At 36.0% G+C, this 18,488-nt stretch overlaps 1 protein-coding gene across 1 annotated transcript in view; it reads left to right on the top strand.

Moving 5' to 3' along the window:
* The first annotated feature begins 618 nt into the window (after window positions 1–618).
* LOC149791751 (uncharacterized) overlaps window positions 619–18,488 on the top strand; it is a 29,975-nt gene continuing 12,105 nt past the window's right edge. The window contains exons 1-6 of the mRNA XM_089969471.1: window positions 619–715; window positions 1,612–1,713; window positions 4,396–5,607; window positions 6,954–7,073; window positions 8,890–9,009; window positions 17,510–17,629. Of these exons, the coding sequence (XP_089825597.1) occupies window positions 673–715; window positions 1,612–1,713; window positions 4,396–5,607; window positions 6,954–7,073; window positions 8,890–9,009; window positions 17,510–17,629 (1,717 nt within the window). The 5' untranslated portion in view covers window positions 619–672. The remainder of the gene's footprint in view (window positions 716–1,611; window positions 1,714–4,395; window positions 5,608–6,953; window positions 7,074–8,889; window positions 9,010–17,509; window positions 17,630–18,488) is intronic.

Genomic DNA, 18,488 nt, shown 5'->3' with positions numbered 1-18,488 from the left:
TGCATGAATGCATGCATATATGTATGTATGGATGTATGTATGTATGTATGTATGTAGATATTTATAAAAGCTGATATGACATGTAAAGTTTAATATAATCGTCAACATGTATTTCGCACTATCAAAATCAATTGATATCAATGTGTTTACAAATAAATGCTATAATAGCGTTTTAAAAGAAACAAATACTGATTCAGAAAGATGATAGCTTCAGATAGTCCATTGAATATCCCTAGTATCAAGAATCCTTTCTGAAAATTGCATGTATGCAAAACTGAAAACATTTCACCTAATTTCTAACTCAAATCGAGAGAAAAAATGTTGTTATTTGTATTTTTAAACATATTATATTTAAGATTCATTAATTGTGTGCATAAGCACAACACGATTTCCTCTTTTTTGTAAAGATAATTAGCCGTAATCTAATTGTTTTGTCTGTTTGAAACTCCATGAAAAATGTATTTGTGTTATTAATGCCATTCATGTCCTATATTACATATCGTCTACAATGACATACAATACATTACAATATCAAATGGTATGCAAGATATACAATGTACAACTTCCTCGATGGATTATCTCAGTTTTCAAACAGGTCAAGGTCTAAGGCGATATCATTTAGGACGGGATCTAACGAAAGGCTTTGTTATATTGAGAGCACACGAATGGAAAATGTTTGCATTTGGTGTTTTTGTCACCATCATTGGATGTATATGTAAGTATTCAGTTCATCTGTGGTTTGTTTTCATTATGCTAATGTCCAACCATCTGATTTATGATGTTGTTATTAGAGAATTATTTGCACTCTTCTTTCACAAGTTATGAAGATTAGCCTTTAATATGCACTAGGGAGAATCCGCGTAGGTTTATGATAGGTACTGATTTGACAAAATATTTAAATATTTATGACGCTTTTGTTGGGATGGTTTTAATTTGGTTCTGTGAGGTTTATTGCCATTTGTCAGCACATGACAGGCTCAAAATGACAGCCAGTGTATTTGGTGGAAGAGAAACCCGGAAGATACCCCGAGAAGAACCACTGATTTACCTAAAACTATTGGCAAGCTATCTCCCATACCCAGACTAGTCAGGCCGAGACAGAAACTGACGTCGACAGATTTGAGCTATGTGAGTGGCCAAGCTGGTCTGCCCACCCCCCCCGGTTTGGTGGGAAGGTTTGTTGTAGAGTGTTGCGGTTTCTACGTCCAGTGGGTGTGCGTTTTTATTTCGAGTAGACGAGCGATAAAAAGAGTATGGAATGATGATATGACACGTTAAATAGCATGATATTTCGACAAAAACAAAACAGAGTTCAGAAATTAAGTTCATACCAAAACTAGAAAAACCCTAATTCTAACATTAGTGAAGTGATTCATGATTAAAGGTCTAATAAGAATCAGAACACAATTATTAATTATCTGCAGAAATATTCAAAATCTACAGATGCTACAACAATTTTGAATTTATGTTTTAAGGTGTGCCTTTGAAATATTTGTAATTAAAATATACTTTTTGGTGTAACTCATAAAGATAAATGACTTAAAAATTTGAAATATTTGTTTGTTTTAAATGTCAGGACAATATTATCACATGCTTTATCTGTTATGTCAGATTCTACAGATCGATCCCATGTGGTGTCTACTTACTCAGTCCCCGACAATGTTGATAGAGGACCTTTGGTTTTAGAAGATGCTGCAATTCCTGCTAGATGTGGTATTTGATATTTGTAGCCATACTTTTTGTTTTATTTTAATTGATCAAAGGCAGATTCACGATTCATGAATAATTATAATGTTAACCATCAAGCTAAGCAAAAGAGAACGTACCAGTAAGTATTAAGGTAGGCAAACAAGATTACGCATTGAGGACTAAAGGTAATATTTATATGGAAAACAGGAACCAGTCCAGGCTTTTGAAAGAATTAATCAGCATTTGACGATCATAATTCAGTCATATTTTGTTAATGCAGGAAACTATTGGAATGAAAGCGCTCATTTGCTGTTGTTTGCTGTTAGAAATCAGATCAGGGATCATTCTTGTTTAGTCCTTTTGAACTAGTTTTGGAAATACTGTCCATGTACGATTTAAATTATTAATAGAGAAACTGCTTTCAACCGAAGATTGCAAAACTGATCTTCTTGACTATCTCAGATTTCAAACATAAGTTGTCAAAGGGTTATGAATTGTAATAGGCTCTTGGAGGTATATATGAAAAAAAGAATTGAATAATTATTATTAGTCATATTTCCTATTATTGGTTTGTTTAATATCAGTCTGCAGATGTATTTAATGTTGTGTTTAGATTCAATTTGAAAAATCATTTGTTTGGAATTACAAGGTTCTATTGATTTTGGGATAAACTATTATTTTCGGATTACTGCTTTTGGTACTTTAGCACAATTAAGGATATTTTTACATCCATGCATTCGGGACCTGGAATTTAATCCTTTTTACTTGCAATAGAACTTTGAGGGTTATCTTGGATTTCTTTCACAATAAAGTAAGTTCCTTTTAAATTTTCATTTTCTATCCCACATAATTACATTGTGTAAGTTTTAAAAACAAATATTAGTTTTGCTTCTTTCTGTTAATTTTGTTTAAGACCAAATAAGCCGTCACACATATCATCCTGTTGTGGCCAACACATTGTATTCAGTAGATGATTTGGAGATTCAGATTTTACATTTGCATTGGTATTAAATAAAATGTCTTTTGGAGGAATTGTAAGTAATTTAAGAAATTTTAATCTCCTGCTTTTACATAATGCATAAACAAATACATTTCCACGTTGGCCATTGACTCATTTAATGCAGAACGTTACATATAGGCAATATAGCAGTTATTTAGACATATTTATTTTCATATTTTTCTTATTTTCCAAAATCAAGGTCAGGTGTGTGAATGTTGCTTATTTTGTACAAATAGATTTCAAATAATGTTAATAATATTCAAAAGTATACTACTTGACTAGCAGAACTATTCGAACTGCTAACGTATGCAATTTAAAAAGATACTAAAGATTTGCCAAAACTCATTGGTATGTATAGGATTAATTATATGGAATAATGAGCATTATAATATATAAATCAAATAATCAGACTATATGCGAAAACAGTGAGCTCATTTTGATTCATAATGAAGAGCAAATACGGACAACAAATATCTTCTCAAACTTAATCCTATTTGTAGCTGACTAAATTGCGACGATATTCCAGTCATGTCATTTAAGTACTTAAACAAACTTGATGTAGGAAACCCAATGGTGAAATGAACACGTGATTAGCTATGATGAGATTGTGGTTTTGAATTTTTAAAGTAATTATGTTTCCATAGGCATATTGTGCGAAGGTGAGCTAACAGCTTGTGTCATGGAACCCCATCAATAGTAGTTTTATTTCTGGCTGCTCAGACTTAACCCGCTTTTATGATGCGCCTTTTCTTTCATGCTCCCTAAAAGAATGGACGTTTAAGATTGTAACTTTTTGTTGTAGAGAACTGCTCTAAGTATTGGGATGCATGGCTTTATTATTTTTCAAACACCATTGACGCTTACGAATAAATATGGCTAAACTCGTATTATACTTTCTGGGTATGGAGTTAATTTAACTCCTATTAAAGTCTAGCTAATAACGTCAACTATATAATTCATTCTTCAGTTTTACGTTAAGAACCTAGCGACGAACTTTATTTTCATATTTCCTTTCCAATCGTATATTTTAATAGACACTCACATTACGGAAACATCCGAGTATAAAAAACACAAAAATTAACATATTTTTCAGAAAGATGTTCATAATATAGTGTTATACATTTGAATTAAATATGACATGATATAAAATGATGCAATATTTCGGAGAAATGTGTTTTCATTTAAATGCACTAAAACATGGGTTCCGTCGCAGTCAAAAATATGAGCTTGGGCAAGATTGCACTCCTGTATGAAATCTTACGACTTTTCGTACTACAATGTGCGGATTGTAATGTGTTTTAATTGTGAGATGTTGTAACGAAAACAATAGTAAAACATACACTTTCTTTGGTAATCCTTACCAGAGGTACTTGCAGGTCTTGTAAATATCCATACGTCTCATCCAATACGTACCTAACACCAGATCTAGCAATGAATCGCTAAATGGTAACGCGAAAGAATGGTCAGCTATATTTATCACAATATAAACAAGAAGATATACATAAACGTTGCATGTTTTGGGGACTTGTGTAATTAGCATAAACTATAGGTGATGACAATCTATTCTTAATACGTTTCGTAAGATGGGTTCTTGCAAAATAGAGACACTAATTTACCGGTGATCTATTTAAGTGTGATACATAAATGAAGAGAATAATGGCAAAAAAGGGAATGTTTCATCAATATAACAAAGACTCATTTTTCAGAACATGCAAGTTGGGGGAAAGAATTCGTTCTTGCAGTTACGGAGCAGACAGTGGCATCGACGGTTATATATGTCTCTTGTGATACCGAAACCACTATCAACATATTCGCACCGTTCGTGAGTATGAACAAGACACTTCAGATAAGGTCCGGAACAGAGCTGATACGTCTCGACAACAGACTCATGAACTCGCGCAATGAACTGCTGAATAAAGGTGTTTATGTAACTGCAAATAAACCTGTTTCTATTTACGTTATCGAAAATTTGAATCCTAGATTGGATGCTACTGAAGGGTACCTGGCTTTGCCCATATCTTCTTTATCAACCGAATATGTAGTTGTTACAGATAATAGTGCAAACAGAACCATGAGTCAATTTGTAATTGCTGCAATAGAAAACAACACGACAGTCAATGTAACATTTAAAACATCTGATAAGATAAATATATATGGTATAAGATATCCAACAGGAAGCGTATTTTCCCTGGAAATGTCAACTTTGGAAACTTTCCAGGTACAGCACGGACAAGATCTCACAGGAACATTCATTCAGAGCAGCAAACCAATTGCGGTCTTTTCTGGGTGTAAGTGTGGATTTGGTAGACCAATAGGAGGATCATGTCAACATGAAGTAGAACAAATCGTTCCGATTTGTGCATTAGATCAGGAATATATCACAGTTCCGTTGTTGCCTGGTTACAGGTATAGGGTAATATCCACGTTTAGCAATACTGTCGTGTCAATTCAGGGACAAAACTATACTATTGAAAGGGGAAATTTTTTAGAAAGATGGGAAACTACGCCAGTTTATATACATTCTTCTAAACCAGTATTTGTCATGGAATATGGCCAAAGCAATTATACCAACGGAAGTGACCCGTCTATGATTAGTCTTCGACCGATTTCAACGTTTTCCAATAATGTTACTTTTGGACTGCCGGAAAATTTAACTGGTGGAGATATTCGCGACTATCTATTTGTCGTTGTTGAAACCAATAAGGCTGACGAGTTGATGCTTGATCAACAAAGGCTAAATCTAGAAGGAATGTATACAGTGTCGACACACAGGAAAACAAATTATACTATTCTGACTATAAATATCACAACTGGCAATCACACGCTATATCACCCCAATACATCTGTCCAATATGGAACCGTATTATATGGAACAGGTCCATGGACAAGCATTGGTTTTCCTTTAGGATACCATAAAGGTCAGTATTTTTGTAATAGACGATGAAACATGCAATGACATTTAAACACGAACTCGAAACTGGTATATAATGTTACCTTTAGGATGATGGCTCGTTTTCACTTTATTTTGATTGTCACGAATGGAAACTTATTAAAAGCTGGCATTTATGACATTAATTTCTTTAGTACTAATTTCTTTCATGAATTCTGGATTTTTAATGAAAGTTTAATCACTTTATTAGTAACACAATATTCAGAGATGAATGGGACAGGGTGGAGTTAAACTACTTTTCCCAAGAACAGACCAAGACATTACCCAGATCTGAGTTGTTCACATATTATATTTTAACCAAATTAACTATTATGTAGTAAGAACATTGTTATGTCGTATGCGGCACCCTCGCATGTGGCCAGAACATCACGTGGCATGCATTTACTTGAAAAGGCAAACAAAGCTAAATTCATTCGAACCTGATAGTAGAAACCAATTTCATTTGAAAACATTACCAAACATGAGGTGGGACTAACGCATATTAGTGGTCGAATCTGGCAGTGAATACTTGAATTAACACTCTATGCACGAGCCGTAGACGATACAAGTATTTTATTAAATGAATGTTTAGATAAAACCGCATTTATGAAACTCAAAGAATATGTCAATAAGTAAACTTTGACACGAGTAAAACTTAAAAAAAGAAAAGATGTATAAATTTCAAAGGTTTGTGTCCTTAATAATACAAGTAAGTATAATCAAAAGTTAAATGACCGGAAGTTTCGTCTGGCGGTGTCAGCAGCTGATTTTACTGAAGAGGCTACTGTGTGCTGTGATAAGCATTCCTCAATGACACGTGCGTTGAAATCGTCGAAGATTTGTTGCTTTTATGTAGATACCACTGGTCATATTAGCATGTGTGGGATTTAGTATTAATGCAATATATGTTAATCAAAATTATACTTATATTTATTACAATTATTATTATTATTATTATTATTATTATTATTATTATTATTATTATTATTATGTTAAGATTTTGACAGGCAACAAAGTGCTATACATAATATTAAAGAAACTTTTTAAACAGGCATTCAATTGCTACTATAGTTGCCAATTATGTAGATTGTGTACATATCTCATTCATGCGCGTGCGTATCGAGCAATTTATAAACAAGTGTAGCTCAGCAGTTTCCCTCAGGCTGCAGTTCTACGCAAATGAGATAATCACGTTCTTGAGGCAGCTAATGAATGAATGTGCAGTGCTAATAAAATGATTAACAAAGTTAGATTCCCGATTATACTATATTGCATTTAGGTCTACAAATATGGTATGATGATCACATAGTTTGTTTAATGAATCGCTTTCTACAGAGATTGAAGAATGCAACAACACAAATAGATGTCACAGCAATGCTGAGTGTCAGAGCAATGCAGGCGGCTATAAGTGCACCTGTAAAAATGGATTTACTGGAGATGGAACTACCTGTACAGGTGATTATTTTTGTGAAGAACTTTCAATGATATTGTTGAGCAATAATTAACAAGAGGATAATATAGTGAATGATAGCATGGTGCAGTGTCTCTGCAATGAACACGTAAAAACATTGCCATCGACCGAACACCTAAATGAAATGGCAGCATATTAAATACAGTTCAGGTACGAATTGTATTTGCTTAGTTTTCACCTAATGTCACATTCATTTTCCGACGAACATCTCTTCGTAATTGTGAGTTTCAATATTTTTGCTGGCGTTGGTGAGCTGGGAATGTGGGAATCTACAAAATACTATAATGCAAATATTATTCTTAGTCATTTCCGAAATTGTGAACATACTATTGTGGCTTCAATATGTGACCCATATTCAATATGTTCACTTGACTTGAGCACTAATATAGATGATCGTACCCATTACCATTAGTCGTACAGGCTTTCGTAAGTGTAGAGAAGATTTAGTGCAGTTTATATATTAAATGATATGCATTGGCAGTGAACTAGTCATATTTATTAGTAGTTTTTTGCACCTTAAAACATTGGAATGCACCGATTGTTTTAACTTACCGTCCAAATTTGATAGATTATACTTTTCCTCCATGAAATGAATATTTACATTAGGCCGTTCTATTTATCAGGATATTAATAATTTATATCTTGCCTCAGATAAAAGTATATCCAACAATTCTTCATATTTACATGTCGCATATATCTGTCAAAACCTCTTTTTTGGCCATAACTACACTCAGAGACCGTCTGAAGTTCTTGCACTCATCCTTATGTTCAATAATGTTTTGCATCTGAATTCTCTCAAACCTATATGGCATCTTCACTAATAACAATCTTCATTAAAATACACAAATTAATAACATTTCTTTTACAGATTAAACGGGCTGTATTCTTTCAAATGATGCACGTAAAAGTGTTCTGAAACTGTACTGAATAACTATATACAAGAATGACCCAAAACATCATAGAAACATTTCTACCCACTATTTTAATCTCTCAATAAATAGAATTATAATATTGTTATTGATTTACATCAATCGGCATTCAGGCGAACTCAATTCCCGTCAAACTGCCTTGACTAAACTAATATTCAAATGGCAATCTACTATCACCGCAGACGAAATCATTGGGTTGTTATTTTATAAATTTTAGAAAGAACTTTTATATGTTTTGGACCACAAAATGTTTCTGAATAAAGTCTATTAATTTTAAACACTTTCTGTAAGTTTAATCTACAACAAAACAGTGAAAGTATTAGTAATGGAAACTATGATCAGCATTAAACCCGGAAAATTATTGCATTCGCTCGAGGCTAAATTATTCATATCTTCTCTTATTTTATTATTATACGTCCCCCTTTGATCTACATGCCATTTTCCCAGTAGTTTAACTAGGATTACTATTTTTTACCGACGTATATGCATATGTTGCTTGTATTACAATTTATGAAGACCATACGTGAAATTAGCGTTGCTGCTCAACACAATTAAATTAAAAGCTATTATTGAAGCTAATGTTATTATTATCGTTATTATTATTATTATTATTATTATTATTATTATTATTATTATTTTTATTAATGCGAACACAAACAGCAGCGAAACGTTTTAAGATTATGAACCGTTCTTAACGGAAAGGTATGCATAGTTTTAATACTGTTCCAAGAAAGTAAGTTTCATTGGTCACATCGTTGACTATTATGAATAGTGTGCACAGTTCATCATTGATGTCTCTATCATACGTATGCCCAAATGAGGCTGTATGGTTTGATGATCACATACTGATTTATTGTCTGGTTTTCTTTAGACATCAACGAATGCGTTTACCCAGATAGATGTCAAGAGAGTGCCGAGTGTCATAACACAGCAGGCAGCTACAATTGCAGCTGTAAGAATGGATTTTCTGATAATGGAACTGCCTGTGAAGGTAAATATTTGGGTGAGAACTTGAACTGCCGTTTTCAGGAGATATTTAACCGGAACTTAATTTAGTGAATGATCGTATGGTGCAAAGCTTCTGCCTTGAACATGCAAAAATTGCTATCGGCTGAACACAAACCTAGCGTAATAAACTGACAAGTTTGAATAAAATATTAATTAAATGGCAGCATATTAAATTAATTAAGCTGAGATTTATATTTTACTTAGTTTTCACCTTGTGTCGTATGCATTTTCCGACGAACATCCCAATGTAATTGTTTGGTATGAATCAATGTTTCGTTGCGGCGGAAGGGGGTTTGGGGTGACGACGAGAGGGGGAATTCAAACAGTCGTTTTATGCAAATATTACTTTTAGTCACTGTACAAATTTAGATGGAATATATTATATGGAGCATACTAAAACAGCTCTTTCAAGATGTATGACTCAAGATCGGGAAATGCTCACTTGAACACTAAACTAGATAACCGTAACACAGATGTGAGTGTTAGACAATTAGATGGCGTGTAAATCAGACATAACTCAAATTATACATTTAATGATAGTCATGTAATATTCATTGACAGATAGTACCTTAAAATATGTGTTCCCGCATTGCACCCTATTCCAATGTGCCTACTTTATTACCTCCCCGTCAAATCTCAATAAATGATATTCATCATCTGTACAAAGTTCTCTAAATCTTCCTTTCCAATTCACCACTCCGGTGGTCTAGTGGTTAGAGCATCCGCCTCGGAAGCGGGAGATCGTGGGTTCGATCACCGGCCGAGTCATATCAAAGACATACACAACTGGAACTAACAGCTGCCTCGCTAGGCGCTCAGCATTAAGAGTTTAGTGTTAGGAGTGGTCGGCCTGGTGTCAGGATAATGTGACTGGGTGGAATATCATGCTACATGTCTGCGGCACGATGCCTCAGTGCTAGACATCACTATAAAACTGCCACACTGCAGACATCGTAGCGATATGACTGATTGATTGATTGTTTATTTTTTAACGGCGCATCAGCACTTTTAGGCTATTTAGCGCCAAACAAAGTGTTATTTGTATAATCTTTTAAAACTTATAAAAGGTCCTATATCGACCAGCGATATAAAAGAACAAATGGTTGAAATTAAAAACGGTAAGATGGTAACGGTGCAAAATAAAGAATCCCGATCAACGGGAGATGTAAAAAAGATGAATAGGTATTAAAATGGGACGGTATATATATTGCATAAAACTGCACAAGGTGATAGCATAAAAGTCAGAGTTTAGAGTAAATATTTACGGCTTTCAAGAGCTCGATAATACGAGTGATGTTTATATTATCAAAAAGTTCTTTCATGTCATGCACAACGTAATAACGATCGCGCGTAGGTTGTAGGTCAAAGCACTCTATCATAAAGTGCTTGACAGTGAATGGTTCATTGCAAGAAACGCACTCTGGTGGGTCTTCACCTTTTAGTATGTGGGTGTGGGTGATGTAAGTATGACCAATTCGGATTCTTGCAATGACTACCTCCTCCCTACGAATGGTTCTGTAGGAAGGAGTCCATTCTCCTAGAGTTGGCTTGATTGCATGAAGTTTGTTATTTACAGCATCATTCCATGATGCCTGCCACTTCTGACGTAAGAACTTTCTGATACAAGGTTTAAAATCAGTATATGGTATTTTAAAATCAGATGGTTCTTGAGAAAGGGCCATTTTAGCAGCGCGATCTGCTTTTTCGTTGCCTTTAATACCAGTGTGCCTAGGTAACCAACAGTATATTATATTGTGGGAGACACTCAGCTCGGTATTTTTTACGAGTATGTTTTTCAATAATGGGATCTCCAGTTTTCTATTGTGTAGCGACTGGAGTACTGATAGCGAGTCGGAGAAGATGATACTGTTTAAAATACGGTTCTTTTCTATATGTTGCAGAGCAAGGTCTATTGCTCTGATTTCGGATGTAAAAATCGATGCTCCATTTGGTAAGCGAACTTGCGTTGTGTGATTTCCACAAACAAAGGCTGCAGCAGCCTTTTCCTCATCCTTTGATCCATCAGTGTAAATTCTGGTGTAGTTTTTAAATTCGGTGAGGAGTTCATGGTAAGAGTTGTGGAAGATAGAAGGTTTTGTTTCGGATTTTTTTCCATCGTGTAGCGTAAAACGTACTTTTGGTTGTTTAATTAGCCAGGGTGGTGTTTCGGAGATGGATGTTTTCTGAATTTTAGAAAGATCTATATTTGTAATGTCAAGGCTGGATGATATTCTAATGCCAAAGGCAAGTATTGCGTTTGGTTTATTTTCGTATAAAGTTTTGTATTTGGGTTGAAAAACAGCCGAAAAAGCAGGATTCAGAGGGTTTGATTTTAATTTGAGAGCATACTGTGCGGAAAGCATTTCTCTACAATGCGATAACGGTGGTTCATTCGCCTCAGCTAGAAGGCATTCACACGGGGATGTTTTAAATGCTCCCAGAGCCAGTATTATTCCCTGATGATGAATTGGATCAAGCATTTTAAGATACGATATTCTGGCAGAACCATACACAACGCAACCATAGTCTAGTTTGGAGCGAATAAACGTTCTGTATAAATTTAGGATGACTTTTCTATCAGCACCCCAGTCAGTGTGCGCTACTACTTTAAGTAGGTTAAGTGCTTTTAAGCATTTAGCTTTTAAGTTCTTTAGGTGTGGAATAAAGGTCAGTTTTCTGTCAAAGATTATACCTAAAAATTTGGTTTCCTCAACAACTGGAATAGGTGTTCCATCCAGTGTGAGGTTCGGTTCATCGTGATGTTTTCGTAACTGACAGAAATGCATGCATACCGTTTTTGATTTCGAGAATTTGAAACCGTTTGCATTGGCCCAATTTTGAATTTTGTTTATATTTTGCTGCAGTTGTCTTTCAATTGTATGCATGTGCTTTGACCGATAACATATTAGAAAATCATCAACGTATAACGAGCAATCCACACCAGGAGTCAAACACTTGGTGATGTTATTAATTTTGATATTGAGAAGTGTCACAGATAAAATACTGCCCTGGGGAACACCCATCTCTTGTTCGTGCAGATCTGAGAGGGTAGAACCCACTCGTACTTTGAATTCTCTGTCGGAGGGAAAGCTGGATATGAAAGAGGGCAGACGGCCTTTTAGACCTAGATCGTTCAGGTCATTTAGTATCCCGTACTTCCATGTCGTGTCATAGACCTTTTCTAAATCAAAGAAAACCGCTACTAAATGTTCTTTCTTAATAAATGCATCGCGAATGAATGTTTCTAGTCTAACCAGATGATCATTGGTGCTCCGGCCATATCGAAAGCCACTTTGGAAAGGAGATATTAAATTGTTAGTTTCCAAATACCAGACAAGCCGAGAATTGATCATTCGTTCCATTGTTTTGCACACACAGCTTGTGAGTGCAATTGGTCGATAGCTGTTGGGGTCTTCGCTATCTTTACCGGGTTTGGGGACTGGTATTACAGTTGCTTCTTTCCAGATTTTTGGTACATTACCAGTAATCCATAAATCATTGAAGAGTTTCAAAAGAGATGTTAATGATGATTCTGGAAGGTGTTTCAGAAACTGGTAATGTATCTCGTCAGGCCCAGCGGATGTATCATGGGCCTTATCTAAAGCCTCCCTAGTGAGAACAATTGATTATAACTTTCCGAGTTGTTGGATGTGAATTTTAAACATGACTTTTCTTTTTGAGTTTTAAGTTTTCGGAAGGCTTCTGAATAATTAGATGATGAGGAATTTTTCGAGAAACTGTCAGCAAGAATATTTGCAATGTCACGTTTTGAACTAAAGTTGTTATTGTTCAGTGTCAGATGTCGGAGAGGGTTTTGCTTTCTCTTTCCGTTTATTTTGCGTATAGTGTCCCAAACTTTCTTAACAGAGGAACGAGAGTTTAAAGAAGAAACATACTTCTTCCATGATGCTCTTTTACTTTCTTTGATGATGCGACGAGCTTTGGCCCGGGCAATGCGATATATATTTAAGTTTTCGGGCGTCGGTTGATTATTAAATTTCCTTAATGCTTCTCGGCGTAGTTTAATGGCTTCCTTACATTCCTTAGTGACCCAAGGTTTTTGGGTTCTTTTACAATATGGCGAGGACTTGGGAACGGATTCTTCTGCAATCTCTATTAAAATAGATGTAAAATGCTGAATGGTGTCGTCAACATTGAAAACTGTATCCTCATTCAGCCTAGTTTTACACAGTGTTTCAAACTTGGCCCAGTCGGCCTTCTTTAAATTCCATTGTGGAATTACTTCATCGACTGTAGAGTTAAGATTTACAAGAAAGATTGGGAAGTGATCGCTGCTGTGAAGGTCATCAGCGACCTTCCATTCAAAGTCCAAAAGCAGAGAAGGAGAACAAATTGTCAAATCGATGCTTGTGTATGTACCCGTGCCTGGGTGTAAATATGTAGGTGTTTTGGTATTATATAGACACAGATCGTGTCTAGAAATAAAGTCTTCAACTTTGTGACCTCTGTCACTTATATGATTTGATCCCCATAAAATGTTATGGGCATTAAAATCCCCGAGTAAAACAAAGGGTGCGGGAAGCTGTTGAACAAGATTGTCGAGTTCGTTTGGTACTAGGTTAGTGTTTGGTGGTAAATAAATAGAGCAAAATGTAATCACTCGATGTAGAGTGACGCTTACAGCAATGGCTTGTAAATTGGTGTTTAAATGAATGAAGCTATGAGGAGCTCTGTTGTTTACAATAACAGAAACTCCTCCTGATGCCCTATCAACATTTGGAGAGCAGGTGTTAAACAGGGAGTAGTTTTTAAATGTGATATTGTCCGTATCTTTCAAGAATGTTTCTTGAAGGCATAGTACCGCAGGATCATGTTCGTTTAAAAGCAGGAGAATATCATTGTAATTTGCTTTAAGTCCTCGACAATTCCATTGTATGATAGTGTTTTTCATTATAAATTGAAATTAAAGATTGTGGAGCTAGGTTAGACCTTTCGCAGAGGGAATTTGTTTTGTTATTTCTCTGGAGGAAGTACGGGGGTGAATTTTTTGTTTGTAGGTCTGGAGTTCCCTTGGGCGCATGGAGCAGATTCTTCTGCATCCATGCTCTCGATGTCTCCAAACCTGTTATAAAGTTTGATGGGGTCATCTGACCCCTTTTGTTGCCTGTTTCCGTGAGATTTTTTACTCTTTGGTGATTTAGGTTGTTGGGTATTATTAAATGTAGTCTGAGTAGATGCCGTGTTTTTCTGTGCTTGGTAATGGGGAGTGTTTGAATTTGGTGTTGAATCGGGTGCTTCTGTTTGTGTTTGAGCGTCCTTCGTTGTTTTAGGATTGCTCTTCACTACAGTGGAGAAGGATGGGCCAGGATGGGCTGTTTTTGCCTGTACAATTTTCTGGCTTCTGGATAGGGAATATTATTTGTGTATTTTACCCTCTGAATTTCCTTCTCCTGTTTCCAGGTATCGCAATCCTTGGAATTTGCGTGGTGCTCTTTTCCGCACTTGACACAATGCGGAGTTGCTCTACAATCAGATTCCTGATGAGCATTGTCTCCGCATCGGCCACATATTTGGCTCTTGGAGCAGCGGTCTTCGTGATGGCCGTATTTTTGACACTTATAACATCGAAGGGGGTTGGGAATGTAAATCTCTACCTTTACATGCAAAAAGCCAACTTTTACCACTTTGGGTACAGTTGGCCTGTTGAAGGTGAGTACAATGGTGTTGGTGTCCTGCAGATTGTTATTACGTTTAATACGTATTCGTCGGACTGCAGTGACACCTTCACCTTTCATTCCTTCGATGATGTCAGCATCGGTGACTCCAGCCAAGTCACGGCAGCGAATCACGCCTTTGGACGTATTCAGTGTGGTGTGAGCGAATGAGGTTACTGGGATATCAAAGAACGTTTTCATTTTCCTGATATTGTCTGATTGACCTCGTCGCTCACACTCAATAAGAAGACAACCCGATTTCAACTTTTTAACACTTTTGGGTGTGCCAATCGATCCTGTGATAGTCTTTTCGATGACAAATGGAGATAGTGCGGCAAGCGGTTTCGTGGCATCTTTTGACTGTATGACCATGAAGCGTGGAAATGACTCCACACTACATGGTTCATCGTCAGACTCTGATAAGGGTTTCGATCTTTTATTTTGATTTTTTTTGGAATTATCCATGATGGCTAGATTAAAAATTCAGCACCCGTGCTCCCCACCCACCAAGGGGACACTTTTCAAGTGCCAGGGATACACAAATGCCATACTCAGTTGATAAAATTACCTTTGATTGACCTTGAAGTCGCCAGTTTCTAAGGTCGGTAAAATTACCCCCCGATTGACCCGTTAAGCCACCGCCTTCTAGGAAGCCTTCTAAGACTTGGAAAAGGGAAATATAAAGGAATAGAATATAGGGGCAACGATGGTATCAAGAGAGATACAAGGAGAAAGAGAAAGAAGGTGAGAAAGTTAATAAAGACCTCCTAGGGCTCGGCGTGACCAGCCGATTTGTCGGAACCGGGCCCATCCCGACCACCCGTCTAAGAGAAGTAGAGGCCAAAGTAGAGTATTGCAGGGAAAGCCTCTGCTCAACTACCAGGATCCTTTCCTCCCCTTACACGGGACGCAACCCACGGCAAACAGGTTGCCTCTACTTAGTCGCCTTTTACGACACGTAGCGAGGCACGTCGGGCCAATTCTACAACGCAGGACCCGCAGGGGGAAGCGATATGACTGAAAAATTGTTAAAGCTACGTTAAAAATCCTAATCACACACACACACACACACACACACACACACACACACACACACACACATTCCTTTCCAATTATTCGCGTGTACTGAATTCAACTTTTGCCTCAGATAAAAGTAGAATCTATGAAGCTTGCTTTCAATAATTAAAGTTCAAGTTAGTGTTATCCATATTGTAAATCTAACTTTGAAATTGTAATGTAACATTGTTTGCTGGACTTGACCTTGTCCAAAATTGAGTTCATTTCTCCTTGACCTGATTGACTTGTTTCATTTTGTGTTTCATTTATGTAAACAACTAATAATAACCTCATTATTCTCTATGTGTATGAGCTTATTAACCGAATTATTATTTAGGTAAACATGTTAATATGGGTCAGGGTTTTGGAGATTCCAAATTGAATTTTATAGGCTATTGTGTTTTAAGTAAACAAGGTTCATTAGACCATTCTAGCTGATCATTTTCCATTTGGTAATGGTTGTGTTTAGAAAATGCTAATTTGTGACCTGAGGTCGAGCAGAGAACTATATTATCTTGTTAATGTGAGGACTGTATCATTCTCAAAAGATATGGTCTTTGAGAAACATATTTTTACAAAGATATATTGAGGATTCTTTAATTGCTTTTGAAGAATACAATAAGACGCAGAACATCAGTTTGGTGATGGAATTGCTTTTTTATATTTCAACCGAGTTAAGAAGTAACGTCTATGACATATAAAAAAGGTGGTACACATATTTATATCTATAATGACTTCCCTCACTAAATAAATACACACTTGTATTGTCAGTTAACCTTACACCTACCTCGCCTTCTACTTGGATGTACATTTTCGACACTGAAAATGAGCGTACCATTGCATGCGTAATTTGGAATGCATCATATTTATCCGCTTTAAGATGTTTGGAATAAAATATTATTTAATTGGAACGACTTGGTTATCTCCCATTGCATACCCCAACTTGTGATGAACCAACAATGGGAAATGAGGCGACATCTACTTTAACTGATCGCATTTGCAAAACACACCCGTAGTCCATACCCGAAACCGTTATACCCGAGAACGTTCTATGAGGACACTATCCTGTCTGCGTTTCGCGGAAATAAAATTGTCAGACCACGCTGAAATATTCATACAAATTGTATTCACAGATCATTCAATTAATTTGATAATAATGTGTTTCTTTATTAAATATACTCAGCATTCAAGATTCCATCATTCATATCACTCGATCGGGACCATGCGATTAATGCTTGGTCTGAGATGTCTTTTATCCTCACGTAATAAACATGCTCCACTTAAATCCAATCGGGTTTAGCTACACTAGGCCGAAATAGTCCACTTTCGATATAATAATAGCTATTAAATGGTCTGCCTTCTTTCATTAAATCAAGGATTAGCAGTATTAAACAACTTGGCACAAAAGTATGATCTTTTTCATCAAGCAATGAAACAAACGTTTAAATGGAATCATTTTAAAGACATTAGGATTTTGAATACTGTTGCAAGAAAGTACATTTTATTGGTTCTATCGTTAATTAATATGTATATTGTGCACAGTTCCCTCAGTGAAGCCTTAATCAAGCCTGTGCGTATTGGGCTCACTGAAAAGTTTGCAATTTGATGGAAACTGAATAACCACATCTTCTGATCCAACGAATGAATGTGCGCATGTTTAATATACATAGATTTATCGATTTCAGTATATTGCATTCGGTCTAACGGCAAGGTTTGTAAACATAAACTTACTTAATGACTCATTTTCTTTAGACATCGATGAATGCAATGTCCCAGATATTTGCCACGTCGATGCCGAGTGTCGTAACACAGCTGGCAGCTATAACTGTACCTGTAAAAATGGACTTGTTGGAAATGGAACTACCTGTACAGGTAAATATTTGGACCAGTATTTTAACTGCCACAGTTGAGTGATATTTGCCCAGACTATAATTGACTGAATGTTCTTAAATTGCTGTAGTTTTGTGTCGAACATGTTAAACACTGCTATCGCCAAATACACTGAGTAATGTAATCAGTAAGCAGATGTGAATTAAATGGCAGCATACTAAAATTAGTAAAGCTGAGAATTACATTGGAATTAGTTTACACCTCCGGTCAAGTTCATTTTCTGACGATCGTAATTATATAGTTTAAATTAATGTTTCCTTGGTGAGTGGGTGTGAGTGTACAAGGGGAACTCCACAAATACTGTTATACAATTATTTGAGTCATTCCAAACTTGTAGAAGACGTATAATGGATGGAACATACATACAACATCACCTTCAAGATTTGTTTTATCTAGCTCGGAAATGTTGATCTGAATAGAGAAATACTACAAGTTTTTGTAACAGAGATGTTAGTAACAGACATTCAAATAAAGTACAACTCATACAGAGTTCAAATTATACAATTAATGATAGCAATGATATATTGACTGACAGGTGGTACGCCTGAGTTAATCAAGCTAAATCACATATCATGAACGGAAACGAGTCATAAAGCTTTCATTCTGAGTTTATATATGGTTGCCATGGTCTTGACTCACTCATGCACATTAATGCAGGTTAACAATGTATGTGCATGCATTGTATCCTATTCGAATGCACCGACTGTTTTACATCCACACGAAATCTAAAAAAATGATATTCTCCCTCTGTAAAACCATTCTTTACATTCTGCCTTTCAACTTCTGCCCCTGTAAGAAATATATTAAAAGGTTGCCGCGGATACATGTACACTCTATTAAT

This window comes from Sinohyriopsis cumingii, chromosome 9, assembly GCF_028554795.1.
Source record: "Sinohyriopsis cumingii isolate HCF-2022 chromosome 9, ASM2855479v2, whole genome shotgun sequence".
Lineage (NCBI taxonomy): Eukaryota > Metazoa > Mollusca > Bivalvia > Unionida > Unionidae > Sinohyriopsis > Sinohyriopsis cumingii.
The sequence above is the reverse complement of the archived record's forward strand: the minus strand, read 5'-3'. Positions and strand labels throughout refer to the sequence as shown.